We start from the raw sequence: 20,753 nt of genomic DNA, 5'->3' as shown, positions 1-20,753 counted from the left end.
CTCTCTAGCTTTAAAGAGTAAAAGGCCCCAATGTCTGTAAAATCATAACTAAATATAAGGCAATGGAGGAGAAAGAGGAGGGGGAAGATGATTATAGACAGGAAAACCTCTTTGACCACTGTTTGCCCATGTCTTACTAGAGAAGGCAGTGGAAAAAATATGAATCCAGGTGCTATGGGGATGAAAAGCCTACTACCATGCCAATTCCTTCCAACTGTTCCTATTTAGTAGGTAATAGGTAGAGAAAAGAACTTATTTTCACTGTCTCTGCCTTCCCATGATATTGCGATTGTGGCAATGGCAAATACTGTTCATACTGCTGTGGCTAATGCGACTGAATAGCTATGTGCTTTTTAATTGGGCTCTTAGCATTACTTACGAATGTAATCTGAATGAATGCAGATATTTATATAACTGACCTGGTTTTATTGGATTTTCTTTCATCTGGCACGAAGGATCAGAGGGAGCTTTGAATCAGGAGGATATGTGATGGCAGGATAGGGAGAGGTACACTTCTAGGCAATGGGAAGGAGGCAACATCCTAATTTGAGGGAATTCAGAACTTTCATTTCCCACCCGCTGGGGAAACTCTTGCGCAGCTCAATTTAAGCTGGCTTACATATGAATTTTGTGCAGGAAAATCTTTCCTGAAAACAGTAAATTTTAATCAGTTGCTCTATCCTACTCATTAGCCCTATTTTGGTATTTCAGTAGTCTTCTCCCTGACCACCCTACATACACATGTACCACATGATTAAAATTTTGACCACACAGGTAGCCTACCCAGGTAGAGCGGACTCCTTGCTGCACACCTTCCACTTCCGTCACATGGTGAAAGGATGTGAGAGGAAGAGCAGTGCCAGCAATGCAGTCCTGCTTTCCCATCACACAATTCAAACTGAGTGGCTGAACACCTAAATAGGGCTCTGTAGTGTTTTGCTTCTGTAGCTTTCCTAGAATTGTAAGACTCCAGGGCCAAGGCACCATCCTAGTTAATTCTTCTGGCCACAGTTCAATCTGCTATGTACTCTCTGAAGGCTGATTTACAAAAGCAATTTGTGATTTCACATTCAATCCATGTTGACATTATTTTCCCCAGTCCAGATTCAATGAGCATAGATCTCAGAGCATTCCCCCATACACTCCCTCCTGATCCAATCTGTCACTATAAAACAGTTTTTCTGGCACATTTGTCATGGCATAGTAAAAAGTTACTGGGGTGCATGGTAGAGCTCTCCAGTGAGTGCTTCACCACACATCCATTTAAGCTTCCTCGGGATGGGTCTTGTGCATCAGCAAGATGTAAAGAGGGAATGACTCTAACAAAGGAACAAAAGAGAAATGGCATCTCAAAAGTACAGACCAACGTGCTTTGTAAATATGATTTCCTTCTTCAAGGACAATCAGGAATATTCTAGAGCAGTCTTCCCAGTGGCCATCCTGGCTGGGAATTAAGGGCGTTTCAGTCTAATGTATCTTAAAAGCTGTTCCAATGCTAAAAATATATATAATTACTCACTTCAGACAATCTATTCCTCTTTCATTTCTTTCTTGTGCATCAACTTTTTCTGGAGGCAACAGTAGTATCAAAGAAGAAGGAGCTAGGGAAAGAAACTCAGACGAACAGAGTGCCTGTTTCATTTTATATTTATTTATTCTTTTATTTCAACATTTATATTATGCCTTTCTATGATTTAAAAAACCCAGGCAAACTCCATGCAGCTTGCAAATAAATAGAGGAGGTGCAAGAAATGTTAAATCTGACAATAAAGCAAAGCAAACAAGCAGTGGGGGTTGGGGGAACAGCAGCATAAAAGCCATTTCAGCAACAGGAGGCTGAAAACATAAGATTAAAGGGTCTGACATTTAAAATACCTACTGGAACAGAATGGTGCAAGAAGCCCATTAAGAGGCAAAAACTTTGGGCCTCTTTCTGTTCTGTCGGTGAAGAACAACAAGGAAGACCTCAGAAATAGAGTGCAGATATCAGACATTTGTAGCCGGGAGGGGGTAATTTTTGAATTACATGGTTCCAAGGGTGGGTATAGCTTTGAAGACCAGGCAGCCCCTTGAAATGAACGTGGAGAGCAATGACATTGACCATTCACTGAACAGGTCATCCAATGAAACTGAATGGTAGAAAATTTAAGAACAAAAAGAATTGCTTTTCATACAGTGCATGGTTCACTTGTGGAATTTTGATGCCACAAGATATGCAGGTAGCTACATGGCAGCCTACATTACAAACAAATATCCTAGATTTGAAGGGCTGGCCAGGCTAGTGTCAAGATTAAAACAATGAAGGAAAAGCAGGAGCCTTGAAATTGCCCATCAACAGCGTGTGCAAATGTGACCTAGACAGGTCATTTATAAGCTTTTTCCACAATGTTGATATTCATCATATTTATATTTGAATTAAGACGTATTTGTAAATTTTTACCTCTGTGTATATACATTGATATCCTATTTTGTTGTCTTTTTGCAATGAAAAATGTCCACCATAAATAGCTGCCCCCTTAGAGTGACTGTGTGTCCTACTTTAGAGAAGACTGTCTCCTATTTTGGAGAAATGCCAGAGGAGAGTTCTGCACTTGAAGGAGTCCCCTGTACAAAGGTCTGTCCAGTTCAAGTCCAATTTATAACCCAAGAGCTATTATAAAGGGGGAAAGGATCCTTGAAATAGTCCAACAATAGTTAGCACCTCAGTAGCAGAGTAAGTGGTACATAGGCCACCTAGTCACTGCTCACCACAGTGATGAGATTCATTTCTATTTAAATTGCAGCAATTATATCCAATTTTATATCTCTCAGTACAAATGGATAAATATCATGTAAACCTGCCTCATTTTGTCTGTCTTTGAAAGGTGCATTTTCTCTTTTATGACTCTGTGTAAATCACTTTCAGGACTGTAGATGGGTTTATCTAAAAGGGTTAGATAAATTCACAGAGAATAATGCTGTCAATGACTAGTATGCACAATGGCTCCATATTGCTTTCAGGATCAGAGGCATTATGCCTCTGAGTATCAGTCATTGTGGAACAGCAACAGCAGAAAGTTGTTGTCCTCATGTCCTGGTTAGGTGCTTCCCAAAAAACACCTGGTTGATCACTCTGTGAAACAGGATGCTATATTAAATATGTCTTTGGTCTGACTGAGGAAAGCTTTCCTTAAGTTGGACTGCAATTGGTCCAATATGCTCTATTGTACTAGTTCTTCACACAGCATCCTGAACCTCTTAATGGTTCCACACTGTCTCAATGGGCAGTCCCACAGTTTGGCAACAGCATCTGATTGTCCATGACAGATGTGGAGCACAGCTGGCCCTACCATGAGGATGAGTGAGACCAGCAGCATATCTGAGTTGTCATACGAAAGCACCAAACATAGAACCAGAAACAGAGCGAGTCAGAAGGGGCCTCCCAGGTCATCAAGTCTGACCCCTGGCTCCAGCCAGCTCCACTCACGACATGCCCACCATGTGCATGTCCAGCCTATCTTTGAACACCCTCACCGATGGGGTCTCAACGATCTCCCATGGAAGCCCATTGCACACCTTCAGGGTCCTAACTGTCAGGAAATGCTTCCTGGCATCCAAATGGAACCTTGGCTCCCTGAGCTTTGCTCCATTGGAGCACATCCTGCCTTCCTCTACAGGGGAGGTCTCTACCCATCTCCATGTAACATCCCCTCACATACCTGTATGTCGCCAACATATCTCCTCTGAGTCCCCTCTTCTCCAGGCTGAAGAGACCCAGTTCCCTCAGTTTCGCCTCATACCCCATCCCTTGCAAACCAGCCACCAACCTTGTGGCCCTACACTGCACTCACTCTAACCTGGCAATATACTTACTGTAATGAGCGGCCCAAAACTGAGCACAATACTCCAGTTGCGGGTGCACCAGAGTCATGTAGAGTGGTAGTAATATCTCTCTCGATCTAGAAGCCATACTTCTGGCTATGCAACCAAGGGTGGCATTTGCCCTCTTGACCACCGCATCACACTGATGACTCATGCTTAGCCTGCAGTCAACCAGCACCCTGAGGTCCCTTTTACAAGTGCTGCTCTCCAGCCACTTCTCCCCTAACCTGTACTTATGACACCTATTCCTATGCCCCAAGTGCAAGACCTTGCACTTATCCACATTGAACACCATCCTGTTGTCTCCTGCCCACTTCCATAGTCTGTCCAGATCCTTTGGGATCTGGAGTACCTGCTCCTCCGTTGTGGCTACTGCTCCAGTTTTAATATCGTCCGAATTTGATCAGCAGACTGTTCACCCCTTCTTCCAAACAGTTATTAACTTTATTTTCACTGTATTTTTTCTGCTCAGAATCAGGAGAGGTGCTTATGGAATTCTCTGCCTCATTTACCAAGCTGTCTTGGCTGGCTTTGGATATTAAGTACCTTGACTTGGGTGGACTTCAGGCAGCAAAATGGCTTGGGCCAATACTGATAGGTGTGAAAGGATGATTTGAAACAAGGGAGCAGAGATTTAAAAAGGTAACAAAGAAAATTACTTAGCCCAAAGGTGGCGAGGGGCCAAAATCAGATAGCACAAGGTATGAGAAAACAGGCACGTAGGGAGAAGGGCCAAATACTTCCTGATTGTTTAATTGACAAGCTGGGCAGAACAAAATGAGCCTATTGTAACCCACCAGGGGCAGGACTGGATTGGGAAGAAGGGCCGGTGTTGGGGCAGCGCGGAGTATGTGGGTGGAAAGAATGTAACTCTCAGTACCCTATTAGCCAATTAGGGGAAAGGAGGAGGGAACAAGCGGCTGGGAGCAGGGTTCAAAAGGGGAGTGTGAACATGTGCTCAGGTGAACAGAAGGATGGGAACAGAGTTCCTTTCTGTTCCCTTCATTGCAATATTTTTATTTGGGTAATAAAGTTTTAAAAAGAACTCTCTGCATGCCTGGAATATTTTTCTTTTCCGACAGAAAGGAAAGAGTGTTTTTTAACAATACTAATGTGGAAATGAATGCTCATAGCACATGAAATCTTAGATATTACAGAGAAACCTTGCTATATGTCAATTTAGGAACAACAATAACTTTGCTATACTTCTGAATTTGAGGCACGATCCCATGCCAAGCCCCTTTCACATCAGGAACATAAAGGAAGGGTATCTCATATTAATCACTTTCTCCACAAAAGACTTTCTAGAACCAGCAAGGTGGGAGGATGGTGCTGACTGGTCTTGTCCTTTGTTTTCAGATGCATATCTGTTTTTAAGACTTTTATAAAGTACTATGCTTTGCACTTGAATGGTTCTTTATATAAAACACAATCACCTTCCATCATCTGAATAACAATGAGTAATCGGAGTATAGTATTAATTTCTAGGCTGCAGTATCTTTTTCATAGCACAAGAGACAATACAATATGTTGTGGCCATGAAGCGTAAAGAAATGGTTTTGTGAATCATTTAACCATATTTTAATTATGATCCTTTTATCAACAAAGGGAGCAATCAATTAATCACTACCTCTGCACAGCCTCCATTCATGTCAATGGTGGTACCTTCGACTTTTACTTGCATCCCAGGACCCTGCAAGCTTGCAGTGAACAGAGGCAATGCAAAGGCAATCCTTGCTTGCTGCCACACTGTGTTACTGTCAAAATTTGTCCTTAATTGCTTGTGAACAGCATGGTGGTATGTATAATGGCTTGGTGAACTCTTCAAGTGAGTGGGATAGGCATTGTTTGCATTTTGCTTGTTGAGGATTTTTTAAAATATTTCTTTACTAGTGAATCCAGATTAACACCAAAAACCTTTCTCGTTTCATCAATATCTTTAAATGATAAAAGCATGAACTGCAATCCTGTTAAGTGCTGCTTCAGAGGATCTTGCAAATTGGAAGCAGTTTCAATTGAGACCCTTGATGCCATGTGATTCATAAATAAATTGTTTTAAGCCATTCCATCTCATGCTTTTCCCCTAGAATGAGATGCACCTTCTTGAAAGAAAACACCTGCTTTTTAAATTAGAAACGTGTCATAATATCACACTTCCAAATCTTTAATGGTCATATGTCAAGATTAAAGCAAAAGGTCCATCAACAATGATCTCTAGTAGAATAACTTGGAAAACTGTAGACAAGGATCTGTTTCCACACATATAGAATAGGTTTTTTACCCTGTTCCCATCCCCACTACCATATGTTAAGAATAGCATCTTCGTCACCACCACCACCACCACCACCACCACCCCACAATGCAAGACAATCCAGTGTAACTAAAGTAGGACTGGGCACTGCTGCCATTGTGGAAGGTCCTGCTGTTTCGGCTACACACACCCAACCCCAACCCCAACCCCATTCAACACTAAGAGTCTCTCCCATCTTTGCACTGCTGGGAGTGAGGGGTAAGCAGAAGGTAAGAAACCCAGCTGTCAACATTTGAAGCTGCCTTACCCTGATCCACCAAGGACAACAGGATGTATAGTGGCAGGCAAGACTACATGAGAAAGTCTTTCCAGCTCTGGTACCTGAGATCGTGCTAGTCAGAGATGTCAGGAATAAAACTAGGACATTCTGCAACTGAGCTATGCCCCTTCCCTCAGAACAGTAAGAAACAAAGCAAACATCACAGTTAACTCCTGTTTTTGGGTCCACTGTGAATTTTTTCCCACCATGTAATCCTACTCCTTCATGGATCACTGCCTTGTGGTGAAGGGGCTTGCGTAGTTCAATGAAGCTATGAGCTATGCCATGCAGGGCCACCCAAGATGGACAGGTCATAGGAGAGAGCTCTGACAAAACCTGATCCACTGCAGAAGGAAATGGCAACCCACTCCAGTATCTTTGCCATGAAAACCCCATGGACAGTACCAAAAGGCAAAAAGATATGACACTGGAAGATGAGCCCCTCAGGTCAGAAGGTGTCCAATATGCTACTGGGGAAGATCAGAGGGCTAGTACTAGTAGCACCAAAAAGAATGAAGCTGAAGCGACTGAGTCAAAGCTGAAAGGACACTCAGTTGCGGATGTATCTGGTGGTGAAAGGAGAGATCTATACTCCATAGGAACCTGGAATGTAAGATCCATGAATCAAGGCAAGCTGGATGTGGTCATACAAGAGATGACAAGACTGAACATCAGATATGCAGATGATACCACTCTAATAGCAGAAAGTGAAGAGGAACTAAAGAGCCTCTTGATGTGGGTGAAGGAGGAGAGCGCAAAAGTTGGCTTGAAACTCAACATTAAGAAAACTAAGATCATGGCATCCGGTCCTCTCACTTCCTGGCAAATAGATGGGGAAGAAATGGAGGTAGTGACAGATTTTATTTTCCTGGGCTCCAAGATCACCTCAGATGGGGACTGCAGCCAAGAAATTAAAAGACTCTTGCTTCTGGGGAGGAAAGCTATGGCAAATCTAGACAGCATACTAAAAAGCAGAGACATCACCCTGCCAACAAAAGTGTGTATAGTCAAGGCTATGGTTTTCCCCATTGCAATGTATGGCTGTGAAAGCTGGACCATAAGGAAGGCTGAGTGCCGAAGAATTGAGGCCTTTGAATTGTGGTGCTGGAGGAGACTCCTGCGAGTCCCTTGGACCGCAAGGTGATCAAACCAGTCCTAGAGGAGATCACCCCTGCCTGCTCTTTAGAAGGCCAGATACTGAAGATGAAACTCAAATACTTTGGCCACCTAATGAGAAGAAAGGACTGCCTGGAGAAAAGCCTAATGCTGGGAACAATAGATGGCAAAAGAAGAAGGTGGCGGCAGAGAATGAGGTGGCTAGATGGAGTCACTGAAGCAGTTGGGGCTTAGGTGGACTCTGGGGGATGGTGGAGGACAGGAAGGCCTGGAGGAATGCTGTCCATGGGGTCGTGATGGGTTGGACACAACTTTGCGACTAACAGCAACAACAACATAATCCTGAATGCCTGTGTTTTGGAACTTTCCATGACATCACAGCAGGTTATCCGGTGACTTTGTAGAGAGTAAAAGCCAGATTTTGAGCTCATGGGTATGAAAAATAATGCTTCTAGGAACAAAAACAGGAACAAATTAGATGCGCACACGCACGCACACACACTGCAATTCCATAAGTGAAAAATTGAGATATATTCTATAGCTGACTGCAGAATCTGCTAAAAGAGAGAAAGAGATTCTGTATTATAAAAAGGTAGCAAACGGTGATCTGAAATCTTGCTGGAACTCTTAAAGTTGGTTTATTTTCCTGAACAGAAAGAGTCATGGTATAGAATATGTTCTAATATTTCAAAGCCAGTCTAAATGAATATCTCAGCAGATATACAAAACATAGCAAGCGATGAAAATTGTTTTTGAACTTGCTTCAAGAATTAATATTGTAGAATAGAAGTTTCCCTCTCAGCAAATTGAAAGTGAATAAATTGTGTTCTGTCTCCTTAGAAATGGAATTGATTGCCAAAGGTTAGTGCTATGATGGCAAGACACAAGAGAATTCTGTGTGGGGTGCCTGGGAGGGGAATGAGATTGATTTTTCCCCCTTGCTTTTAAAACATGAGCAGCAACCTGTTCCATTCATCCTAACATCAATACAAAAATAAAAGATAAATATATTAGCATTTAGTGATCTGGGGGACAATAGTTTTGCATTGAAGACATTACTTCTTTCCAGTGAGCACAAGGAGAGCAATTAAGTCTTAAAGCATTCTGTTTCTTTTGTCAGGTGTATGGCACAACAACACTGAAATTGGCATCAAATTATGTTTTCTCTTTTGCCGAATGATTTTTTTTCTTAGCTTCCAAATCTCCAAAGAGTACACTCTGCATGCCCACATGAATTATATCAGGTTTGTTTCTGACTCAGGGCTGATTCGCATAACTGAGTACATGACAACAAACTAAACTGCCACCAACACATAAGCAGTTTGCTTGAAGCAGAGTATCTATGTAAGGCCTCTACCACATTTTATATGGAAGCACACGACTGTCATCCCAATTCTGCAACACTGGTGAAGAAATAGCTGCAGAATGAGATCATGTCAGTTCCTTCATGTTACCTGTTTGCCACAAGCAAACCTAACACAAAGAATCCATTGGACATTTACTCAGAAATTCTGTGGTTCGTAGAACCACAGAACTCTTTAAAGACAGCTTCACCACAGTAGAGGCCATATGCGTTAGATTAAATATTATGCCACATAGACTTTTAGGAATGGTAAGTGGCAGATAAGCCTAATAATTATTAATGTTGCTCATGGATCCCTTTTCACCTAGTAAACCATGCCAGGCCCTAGAGCTATATCTGACAGAACATTAGTGATTTCTCTGCACTAGTAAGCCAAGTCAAGGCAGTGTCGAAGGAAGACAAGTCTATTTGCAGCCTTTCTGCCTTGTGTGGCAGAAGGAAAGAATATCTGCAAGCAGGATTTCCGTGAGTGGAGGCTAATAGGTCCAATGGCAGTGAAATGGTGGAGCTGCTGATTTCAGGCTGAACTTTTGAGGAGCTATCTATGCTACTGAACCTTACCTCCAATAGGTTTAGCAATATGAGTGGTTCCTTTAAAGTTCAGTTGGAAATGTAGAGTGGATACACCACTCTACAAACAGTGGAGCAGCCTTTGCTGATTTACCCACTTAGCTATACTGTCCTTAGTAGTATGGAAACTTCTCTTTCAAACAATTGAAATATGGTTTCCCCTCTTTGCAGCTGGCTTCTGTGCACCATTGTACCACTTCAATGTGTTGCAGTAGATTATGCAAACATATATAAATCAGGACTTCACTGGAAGACATTGAATGGAATAATTAGCCCTACACTGAGGAAAGGCTGCTGTTGTCTGGGCAAAGTTCCTTTATTGCCCTTCCTGTTGTCAGGACTGAGCCACACACATCTATAAGAGGGGAGGCTGGTAAGAGAAGTTGCTCCAGGACTTTGGTGCTCAGAGATCAAGCCAAGAGCCAGAGCACAAAGTACACTTTCAAGTGCATGGGAGCTATGGACACCATTGTGCCATAGAGCAAAGGAAGCCCTTCTGTCCACTAATGTTCAATGAGCAGCTGAAGGCCAGAAGGGTGGAAGATCAGAAACATATTTGTTCCACACTCATGTCAAGCTCCCAGCACCAGCCCATTAACAAAACAAAACAAAACCCCAGCTCTTGTTTTGTGTGTGGGCATGCACTAGCCTGACATCCTTCCATCAGTTACTCTAATCTCCCCACCTACCAACACATGCACAGAGGCTTTGATCAAAGAAAGGAACTTTGTAGTATGCAAATTCTGCAGTCCTTTGCACAGCAGCTAGTGTCTAGTATAGACACAATAGATGGAGCAGGAACTGGTACCAGGAAAGGCAGATTACTTGCCCTTGACAACCTGTCTGAGTGCCATCTCTGGCCTTTAATATGTCCCCACCCTAGGCATCCAGTAGTCCCTGCTGAGCAGAGAAGTCCAGAAATGAGCAAAGAAGTCAACTCTCCAGCAACCACAGTATTTGCTGCAGGCAATTTTTCAATCACATAATTAAAAAAAACAAAATAACTTCCTGGTTATGTTCAGGGAAGGAGGAAATCTAGTGACAATGCTGGATCCATGAGCACTCTAAACCATGATCTTGTTTCTTTGGCAAGTGCAATTCCTCTATAAAGTGTTCCATATCACTTATCCGGGCAGACATACTACCCAGTAACAGTATCTCCATCTTGCCTGGATTGAGTCTCAGTTTATTGGCTCTCATCCAGTCTTTTACTGTGCCCAGGCAGTGATTCAGGGCAGTCCTTGCAGCACCTTGAAAAGGAAAGATAGCTGGGTGTTATCTCCACATTAATAACATCTCATCCCACCCCTCCAGAGAAGCTCCTGTGGCAGATTCATGCAGACACTGAAGCATATAGGAGCATGGAATAGAGCCCTGTTGAAAGCCATAGCATAGGTGCAAGGCACAGAAAAAACCTCCAGTGCCACTTTCTAGAATGGGCCGTGTGAATAGGAGTGGAACCCCTGCAGCACTGTGTCTTCAACTCCTAGCCCAGATAACCTATTCAGAATAGTATTCTGCTTGCTTATATAGAAAGCTGCTGAGAGTCCATCCGAATCAACAGGGTTGTACTCGTCCTTCTCCCAGCAGAAATAATCCTACAGGGTGACCAAGGCAGCTTCTCTACCAAAAGCAAACCCAAAACCCAACTGGAATGGATCTAGATAATTAACATGGGAGTCGACCAGTGACCACCTGCTCGTGCACTTTGCCCAAGAAGGGAATAATGGTGACTATCGTTGTTATCATCATGTGGTTCCAAATTAAAGAAGCCAGTCCCATTTCCTCTCTGAAGGAGTTTACAACCTCCTGGACCCACCCTCTTTGCCTTATTTTTTCTATTCCTTTCTATGTATTCCTCAGATATACCTTCCAAAAATCTAAAATATGAGCCAGTGGCAGGTGGCAGTTTCTAAATAAGCTCAGACTGTAAAATTGTCACCCCATATGAAGTAAAAATAAACCAGGAGCTTATCTTCTTATATGCATGATTCCTCCATTCTAAGCCGCTTACCCTAAGAATGAAGAACATAACACCACCGCACTGTCAGCATTCATTATTCCTGACTTTTTTTTTCTTTTGCCCAAAGCACCAAAGATTTTGGGCTCTAGCTTAAAAAAAGAGTAAAACCTGCTTTTTGTGATTTTTAAATCTCTAATTGAAATAGAGAAAATGAGTAAAGTGGTTAACACATACCAAAAGTGTTTGAGAAGCCAGCAAGAACTGATGAGTGTTATATGCACTCAAAGTTTTATTTAAAAGTCAGGCAACAGAACTTTTTTTGCTATTGATTGATCCATATCCTTGACTTCATGAAACACTTTTGATAATTGTGTTCTCATTAAGCAGGGTTGTTCAAAGGCCATAATTTTTATCACCATCTGTGACTGACTTCATAAGATTGTTGTTCTGTTTGACCCTCACACTTCTAAATCTCTTATAATACCTAATCAATATCATACACAAGGCATCCCTGTTTGCAGTTCTGGAAGCTTCAGTCCTGACATCATAAAGAAATGTGTTATGCTAGGATGCCATTCTGCTCTGTCATTCAGATGCTGCTTTCCTATGACACCATCAGCAATGCCACCACTTTTGCATGCATGTGATTGCCATAAACCATCACACACAGAGATCTTTCCCATGTACAGGGGTGAAGCAGCGATGGGCAATGCATGGGCCACGGGCAGCTTCCCCAAAATTCAGTAAAATCAGGAAAAAAACCCATAGGAAGAAAAATAGGAGCTATGAATTGTGCCAAATAGGTTAAAATGAAATTGGTTGCAAGGAAATATTGCCCCCTTTGGCACTCCATAACTGCCATTTATCTGCATCTAGGGAGGATGTTTATGTAGGATTACTAATTCTGGTAGATCAGTTAGCTGCCTTTTACAGCACAATCCTAAGGCTACTAAAACCTGACTAGTTAGCTATAGGATTTTTTTTCAAAGACCAGCTACCTGCTCAGAAAAACTTCTCCCTCCTTGCAGCTAGGACAGAAAGAACTGCACTGGCTAGATCCCTGACACTGCAAGAGCAACCGTGAAGATGAGACTGAGGAGGTGTTCTGGTAAGCAGGGAGCAGAGGACACAGGTGTTGATATGATACAAGGTATCCTGGTGGTACCTCAGCCTCTTCTCCTTGCATTCCAAACTGTGGCACTTAAATGCCAGAAATCAGCCATCTAAATGTTTTGCAGGGGAGAGGAGCACAGAGGCCACCTTTGTCTTTGCTTCTTCTGTCCTTCATAGGATAACCATAGGCCTCCAAGTACCTCCAAGAGGGTTGTGGGAATCTATATTGGACTGTATTTTAATCTAGTAATTAATGATCTTTACATAATTTTTCATATCACCATGAACTCAGTATCTATGTCTTTCTGAGATCTTAAACAACCACATGAAAGAATATCCAATGCAAATTTGAAAAACAACAACTGCTGCACATGTTGTACAGGAAGAAAGTCCATCTCAAATATAATATTATTTTAGTATATAGAACTGTAAAGAAGAAAAGGTAAGCAAAAAGGTCGTCTTCCCCAACCCACCTGGGAGTCCTGTCTCCCTGTCCCTCCCTCCTGACTCCTAGCAACCAGCTTTCTGTTCTGGGCTAGACAGAGCCCTAAACCAGTGCACTTCCATTGGAGGCTGGAATGCACTGCACCATATTTCGGTGTCTTTCTTCTTCGTGTCTACAGATACTACTACCAGGCTCATTCTTTGTACACTGTCCAAAGAGCCTTGGAAATTATTATTATTATTATTATTATTATTATTATTATTATAACATTTCTATGCCGCCCCTTGCCGAAACCTCGGGGAGGCTTACGACATGGTAAAATACATTGAAATACAATAGTACATAATAAATTGAACAGTATGGAAATAAAATTAATAATGTATAATAAGAATACAAAAGAAAATAATACAATTTTATATTTTTAAACGAAAGCTACTATCTGCTCATTTCCCAGTATGGATTTTCAATATTCTTTCACACTACTGCAAAGACATTTTTTGTTTACCTTGCATTCATTTCTTGGCATGAACGTATTTGTTCAGTCATGCAGCAGAGACTGAGAACCATGCAGTTTCTATGTTCTGTATCTTTGATGGATCCACCACTGTGGTCAAGGCTTCTCTTGCACTTAGATGTGGCATTTATATTGATTTCTTTCCATTTTTATTTGAAATAATGTTTCTTGTAGCACTTGCTTTTCCTTTGTAGTTGTTCACTGACTAAAAAAATACATAAGCACCATTGAAAATGTAAAAGAAAAGGTCTCCATAGCAACCTTTTCTAATGCTGTAATTTATGAATGTTCATCGACAAAGTTTACACAATCTGGTTCTGCCTACTGAGAACAGAGCATTAAGGTTGTGATCCCTGTACACACGTATCTGGGAGTAAGTCCTGCCAAACTCACTGGGGCTTACTTTTGGGAACACATGCACAGGATTTCAGTGTAGGTCCCAAAAGTTCCTTTAACTGGGCTTTACACACAAAGGTGTGTCAAGAAGAGCAAAATTTGTGAATATACTAATGTAATGCATTTTTAAATGTTTTCTGAAGTTTGTTGTGGTTGTTTGGAGATATTGGCTACACATTTCCTAAGGAAAGTCTTCCAGTTCCTTTAGTATTTTAAATTGATTGAATTTTTAGCATCTCCAAGAAATAGGTTTTGGAGAAGTCAAATATCAACTTAGACTGTAGTTTCAATAGATGTATTTATTTCTTTTCACTGTGTTTAATCCCACATTTCTATCTATAAAATAATGAGCATGGCCAGCAAATGCACAAAAATCCTCAGTAAATCAGTGTTCATTCAAAATTAAACTAAAACAAGATGGAAACACATCAGCTGTTGTCAATAATCTATTTGAGACAATAATGCCGCAGAATGTCTACTGCAGAAGGTAACTACTGATGAAAGGGAAGGTCAAGTGAACTTCTTTCAGCAGTTTTTCAGCTTTCTTAGGGCCATCACAGAAAAGGCCATCTTGTGATCCTATTTGTCATAGTTCAGATTTTCAGATAGCAGGCTGAAGTGGAACAGGACTTCAGAAAGTGATTTCAAGGGTGGGTATAATGCATACAGATGGGCCGGACAGCATACCCTTTCACAAGTTAGAGAGTGTTGAACTGAACCAGAAACAAATTGATAGGCAGCTCAGATTGTATCATATGCAATAAAATAACATCAAATATTAAGGGTCGGGATATTTTAGTGATCTTTTGACCAACAGAATGCCTGTGACCTCTGAGGTGAAACAAGATTGCCTGAACATGTCCTCACTTAGGTGTTTTTTGTTTGTTTGTTGTTTCCTTAAAAGGATGACATTCCAGAAGAATTTGATGGAAGTAATATTTCTACCCTGTCTAGCCTACTCTACACCAATTATATTTTTCTTTCTTATTGTGTTGTGTAGTCAGAATCCTGAGCACCATATGCAAAAAAGCTTTCCCTTAGTATCATTTTATAGTCTCATTGATTATAAATTGAGTATAAACTGAAATTGTCATTTTTTGACATAAACCCATCAAATGCAGATGTCTTCTAATCACATAAGATTGTACAAGTAAAGTCATATCATTACTTAGGAACTGTGTTCCTCAGCTGTGCTTAAGCCATGCTAAAGGCAAAAAACAGTCTCTAATGTTTGGAAATTTTAGTAATTTGGATTAGAGCACATATAATTCCAACATCCCTAACGTCCTTTGGTGTGTATTTACTAATATCTTTATTCCAAGACTCAGGATTAGATCAGTCTAATTGTTCTAGTTTCTCTTCTGGAATCAAATCCAGTATAAAACACCCAACTTTCAGTGCTTTCCTCCAAGTTGTTGTTGTTCTTTCTCAGGAACTCCATCAAAAGAACAAAGGCCTTAATTTGGTGAGAGATCAGTCTGGTAATTTCAACCCAAAGAAGAACACTCTTGTTTATTTAGAAAGAAGCCAATTTTGTTATTTGACATATGCAAGGAACATAACATTGTGATCAACAACATAAAAAGCAAAATGTTCCTATCTTATGACTTAGATGATGTAATAGAATTTACAGTGTGCTTGGTTACTGGAAATCCATAAATTGCTGGGAATCCAACATTCTTTGTGGCTCCCAGTGTTTTCCTTTACAGTCAAATTCATGTTTATACTTGATAAAAATATTGGAGGGAGAGTTCGGATTTAGAATTGCCTAATTTAAGTTACCGCATTGTGTAATCATGAAGTGTATAAGCAGTGGCCATTGTTGCCATGTTAAAGTGTCTTGCCTCTTTATTTCAAGGTTCATAAATGAGGAAGAAGAGATAGCTCATCCTATAGTTGAACAGTTAATAACAGTCAATAATTGCATGCCACTTGGGCATTCATTAATGAAGACTCTTAGGCCAACAGAGTTATAAAATTAACGAAGTACTCTAATTCAGATGACTTAACACAGTATGTTTCTAATTCTACCTGACCAACATGCTTTCACACCCTTGTCGTCAGTCTTTTGGGCAGGTTACTTGTCTTTTTCCATACTTCTTATGGCAGTCATTTTGTGGTGGTTCACAGGACAGTTTCTGAAATTTCCAGATGTGCCCACAGTGCAGAAACGTTTGCCTGCCTCTGTTCTACACTATTGCCAAACCACTTTTCAGAGATTTATACTGGTGTACTAAATGTGAGTTAATTCATAAATTGTACATGCAATGAAGCCATTATGCATTCAGTAAATATTTTGTGAAACATGTTGTGAGGGTCCATCCTGTGTGATGTTATTTTCCCCCAAATGGTGCTCCCTGATGAATATGTAATGCCTACTTACCAGCTACCAGCCCAGATAATAATGTGTTTTGTTTATCTCTCATTTCAGCTGTTTGAGTTCATGAACTTTTTGGCTGAGAATGTTATCTTCTGTTATATGGGATTAGCGCTGTTCACATTCCAAAATCACATCTTCAATGCATTATTTATATTTGGAGCAATTGTATCCTTTTAAAAAGTGACTGCAAATACATGGTGTGGAAAACATATTCTATAAGGATCAGTGTATTTATTTCTAAGGTGTACAGTTAATTTAGTAATTGTAGATGTAAACTAGGATCCAGAAGTCTTCTTGTGCAAGTGGAAAGGAGATTGTACAAGAATACAAAAACACATAAGCCCTTATTATGCAAGAACTAGGAAGTGGGGCTGTCCTCCTGTCCTAGCCCTGGCATTGGGCATTTTTCCTGTTCACATGTAGGCTTCTACATGATTGGGACACCTAATTTCACCAGTGTCCAAAACTGTATGGAAGTGTCCATCTGAGCAGCATTTTCTTCACTATAATTGAGCACTATAGTACACACACCATAACATGTCCAAATACATAGAATGAAGTCACAATGGAAGCCTGCAACCAGCATGATATCTGTATAGTGTACAGTTAAGAGGTGTAATTTTCTTTCTCTTTTTTGTCTAAAATGTTCTTATTTTACCTAAAGCAACTTTGGCATTAGATGCACAGACAGATAATGAGAACACCAACACAATTTTCTGAGCTCTACAAAAATAATCGAAAGCTGGGGGAGGTGGAGGGAAGACAGTGAAGTGGAGAATACTAGACAGAGACAATATGAATTGTGAGGAAATGAGACAGTAATCATGCCCCAAAATACATTTATCCTTCCTGAATAACTGTTTGAAGAAATAATACTGTTGGTGTCTGAACCATTTCTAGCAAAGGGTTTCTCTGCAAAATTGAGGGAGCTGCTGCCTTTGATAAAGGTAGAACACGAATTCAGAGTAGCTGAAATAGGAGTGTTCAAGAGAAGATGGAAAGAACCCCAGGGAGAGAAGTGGCAGTGAGTAACCAATGTAAGCATTCATTATGTTTCTGTTCCATCATCTCATAAACTGGTGATTCTTCTGTTTATTTTAGAGCCTGCACTGGACACACTCTAGTTCTGTTGTTGCATTCCTTGTTTTCCTCAGCTTCTTATTCCAAATGATGTAGGTGGCAATTTTCATAGCAAGAGCCTGTAATATATACCCGATTTCTTTCATTCTCAACTTGGGCCGAAAACAAAAGATTCCCAGGAATTTTCAACATATGATGATGTTCTCAGGTAAGTTAATTTTTCCTGGCAACATAATAAGCTCCTTAAAAAGAACATCTCTCTGGTGGTCAGCTTCCAAGTGCAAGTGCTCATTGCAACAATCCCCTTAGCCTCACCCACAAGGGGAGCCCAAAATTACAGGCAGATCTTCTGCTCTATATCAATAGATTGGTCCTAGTGGTTTTCAAACACTACAAGCAGTCCATTGTATAACTCTATTGAGTCTTAATTGCCCATTCCACAACAAGACAACCCAAAATACTCCACATTCCAACAAGGACGAATACACTGTTGTTGAGAAAATTCACTTCCTGGCAACTACTGTGAAGACCACAGCTAAGCTGAAATGGAACAGGAAATTCTGAGGTGGGTGGCAGATGACATCAGCATCATGGCTATTGGAAAAAAAATGCTAGACCTGCAGACCTTGTACTCCACTACGCTAGTGTGAAAGAGAAACATTCACAAATACAATCTTCTCTCCAGGAAAAGGGGAGGGAAGAATACATTATGAGACAATCCAAGAGAGCTGCTCTGTGATCCACAGCATTCCCCAGAAAGATTGATTGTAATTTCAGAGACATTGCCTCTGTCCTCTGATGAAGTTCAATAATGATTTTAATCATGTTAATTACTAAGGTGCAGCCTGCCTGTTATGAAAGTTTATGAAGTGGACTTGAAAGCAGCAGCTCAGCTGGGGAAATGAATCCAACATAGCTTCATCAGAATGCAGAATGGCTCCTTTATTTCTATCCCATTGGAAGCAGGTTCACCCATTTTGGAGTATGTCCTCTCTCAGTTTAGAATAATGGTAGGGATAAATTATGGCTTATAAGTAGGGATGTGCAGATTTTGGTTTAGTCATGGATTGTCCAGCTTCTGTCATTCCATTGTCCTGTCTCTGACAGAGGCAGATTCTCTCCTGCCATGGCTCAACTTTTGAAAAGTATGAAAAAATATTTGCAGCAATTTACCTAACTTTTGTTGGTATGAAATATTTTCCATATTTTTCTCAGTTCAGGGTACAATCAGTGAGCAGAGTACAAAAGGAAACATGTGTATTAGAATATTTTGGGATAACCTTGGGGCAACTATATTTATCTACAGTTCCAGAAAATTAAAAAAATAAAAAGTAAAAATATCTGTATGACTTGGAAGATGGTGGCCTGCTATGGAATCTATTGTGCTAAATTCATAGAAATCCAAAGTCATTTGGATCATTCTCGGATTTCTCTGACATCCCTTCTTATAGGAAGACATGTCTTGGGTGGAAACGGCCTTGTAATGGTGCAGAAGTAAGCATGCATCTCCCCTTTCCACCCCACTTTAACATAATATGCTATGTGAGTGCTTTGTCCATCAACCACTGCCCAGTTTGTGTAATTTCTCATCTATTTAAAAAAGAGCAAAACCGTATGAGTCTCTGTTTACAGCATTGGTGCTACATATTACTAGGGCTGGCCCTACAAATAGGAAGACTGATGCAACTACTTCAGGTGACAGAAGCTGGGGCAGCGGCAGCCCCATCTGCTGCTCCTGAGCCAGCCCACCCATCCACCCCTTTGCTGTTCCCTTCTGTGGGAAGAGCTGCATTTGCCACACAATGTGTTCTGCATCCCCAAAGAAGGCCTGCTGTTCTCAAGTATTAGATGCTTGCTCATCAGCTGTACTGGAGATTCAGCTGTTAGCTCCGGTGTCAGTGGGACAATTTATCCACTCAGGATTTTAGTCCGAACTTCAAAGGAATTACTCGTGCTGCTATTTCTGGGGATAGGGTTCATCACCATGGATAGCTCCTTTCAAGTTCTGACTGAAACAAGAGTGGAAAAACCTCCCTGTTGACACGGGGGCCACTGGCCTCCACAGAATGGTAGTGGAGTCGCTTATTGTCCCTCACCTCTAGCATCAAAATGCTTTTGATGGCCCTGTAGTCTGGAATTGTATTAGAATGCTCCCCCAGGGAGGCTTATCTGGCTCCTTTGTTGTCGTCTTCCTGGTACTGGCTACAGCCGCTCTTGCTCTTTTTGTGGATGTCATTTTTATGCAGCCCGGAGCTTTGTGCAGTGAGAACTGCAAGATTAATCAAGGGTTTGGATTTCCTTGGAATAACATGCTGGAGGCATACAAGAGGGGCTCTTGCATCCCCCTAAAGATGCTGTGAGAAATCCAGCATCATCTCTCACTACCCCCTCTACTTGGTTACAGCTAACTGCATTTTCACAGACTGAATTAGCATGTTCCTTAAGGGAAGGAGTGAAAGTGAGGGAAAGATGTTCGCTGACTATTAAGAGTCACTGGTCAAACTAATGCAATGGGGATCTGTCAGGATTGACTTATTAGCTTTAGCCAATCAATGCCTTCATCTTAAAATCAGATTGGTTCCAGACATGCCTTCACTTTGCCGCATTCACAGAAATTTACAAGAGCATCCTGATAATTATCCCTTTCACTTGTAACCCTCCAGTGTTTCCTCACTGTTTTTCCATCTTTTTTCTTATTGCAGAAAAACTGCAGAAAGAAAACACAAAATACTCTTGTAATAGTACCATTCCATCTGGAAGGACCATCACAGACACTGGGGTATAAGTAAAGGTCCCTGAAAAGCCATCTTATCGACTTCCCATTACATATTTATGTTGATGATACATTGAAAAGTACAAGAAGCTGTTTGGGTGGGGATAGGAAGTAAATTACCCTTAGGCCTGTATGCAGAGAAGTAATGGCAAAAGTAGAAGGTGACAAGGTGCTTCACACCAAGTCTGAAAGGGGACTTGGGACTATTGAGATCAGGAAGGGGATAGGGCAGAGACCTTCTGATGATGCACTTTGGCAAGTGCACCTTTGGATCCAAGCCTTAGGAGATGAAATGAAATGGAGGAGAATGTAACTTCTACAAGTTCCTGAAGTTTCTCACTGCTTAGTTAAGTGCCTAAATCAAGCCAGAAAGAAAAGCCTGGAATTATACCAGACAATTGACAAGGCCTATGTTATGAATGCAATATAAATTTCTGAAACATTTGGGTTGGTTGTTTTTAAAGAAAGCAACATCATACAGCTATAATGCCTAAATGTTCGTTTTAGAGAGTTAAAGTTGTAGGCCCTTTTTCTGTCTAAATTTGCATAAGATTGCATCCTGAATTATTGATTTGGTACAAGTAAGGAAATACTTTGGCTCTAATGAAC

General features: G+C 41.0%; 1 protein-coding gene across 1 annotated transcript in view; it reads left to right on the top strand.

The window, feature by feature from the left end:
- SLC9A9 (solute carrier family 9 member A9) overlaps positions 1–20,753 on the top strand; it is a 332,462-nt gene that overhangs the window by 152,807 nt on the left and 158,902 nt on the right. Inside the window, exons 10-11 of the mRNA XM_044432976.1 lie at positions 16,343–16,456; positions 17,468–17,579. Of these exons, the coding sequence (XP_044288911.1) occupies positions 16,343–16,456; positions 17,468–17,579 (226 nt within the window). The remainder of the gene's footprint in view (positions 1–16,342; positions 16,457–17,467; positions 17,580–20,753) is intronic.

The sequence above is a fragment of the Varanus komodoensis genome, unplaced genomic scaffold, assembly GCF_004798865.1.
Source record: "Varanus komodoensis strain SLA01 unplaced genomic scaffold, ASM479886v1 scaffold25, whole genome shotgun sequence".
Classification (NCBI taxonomy): domain Eukaryota; kingdom Metazoa; phylum Chordata; class Lepidosauria; order Squamata; family Varanidae; genus Varanus; species Varanus komodoensis.
This window is presented reverse-complemented; position numbering and strand designations above follow the sequence as displayed.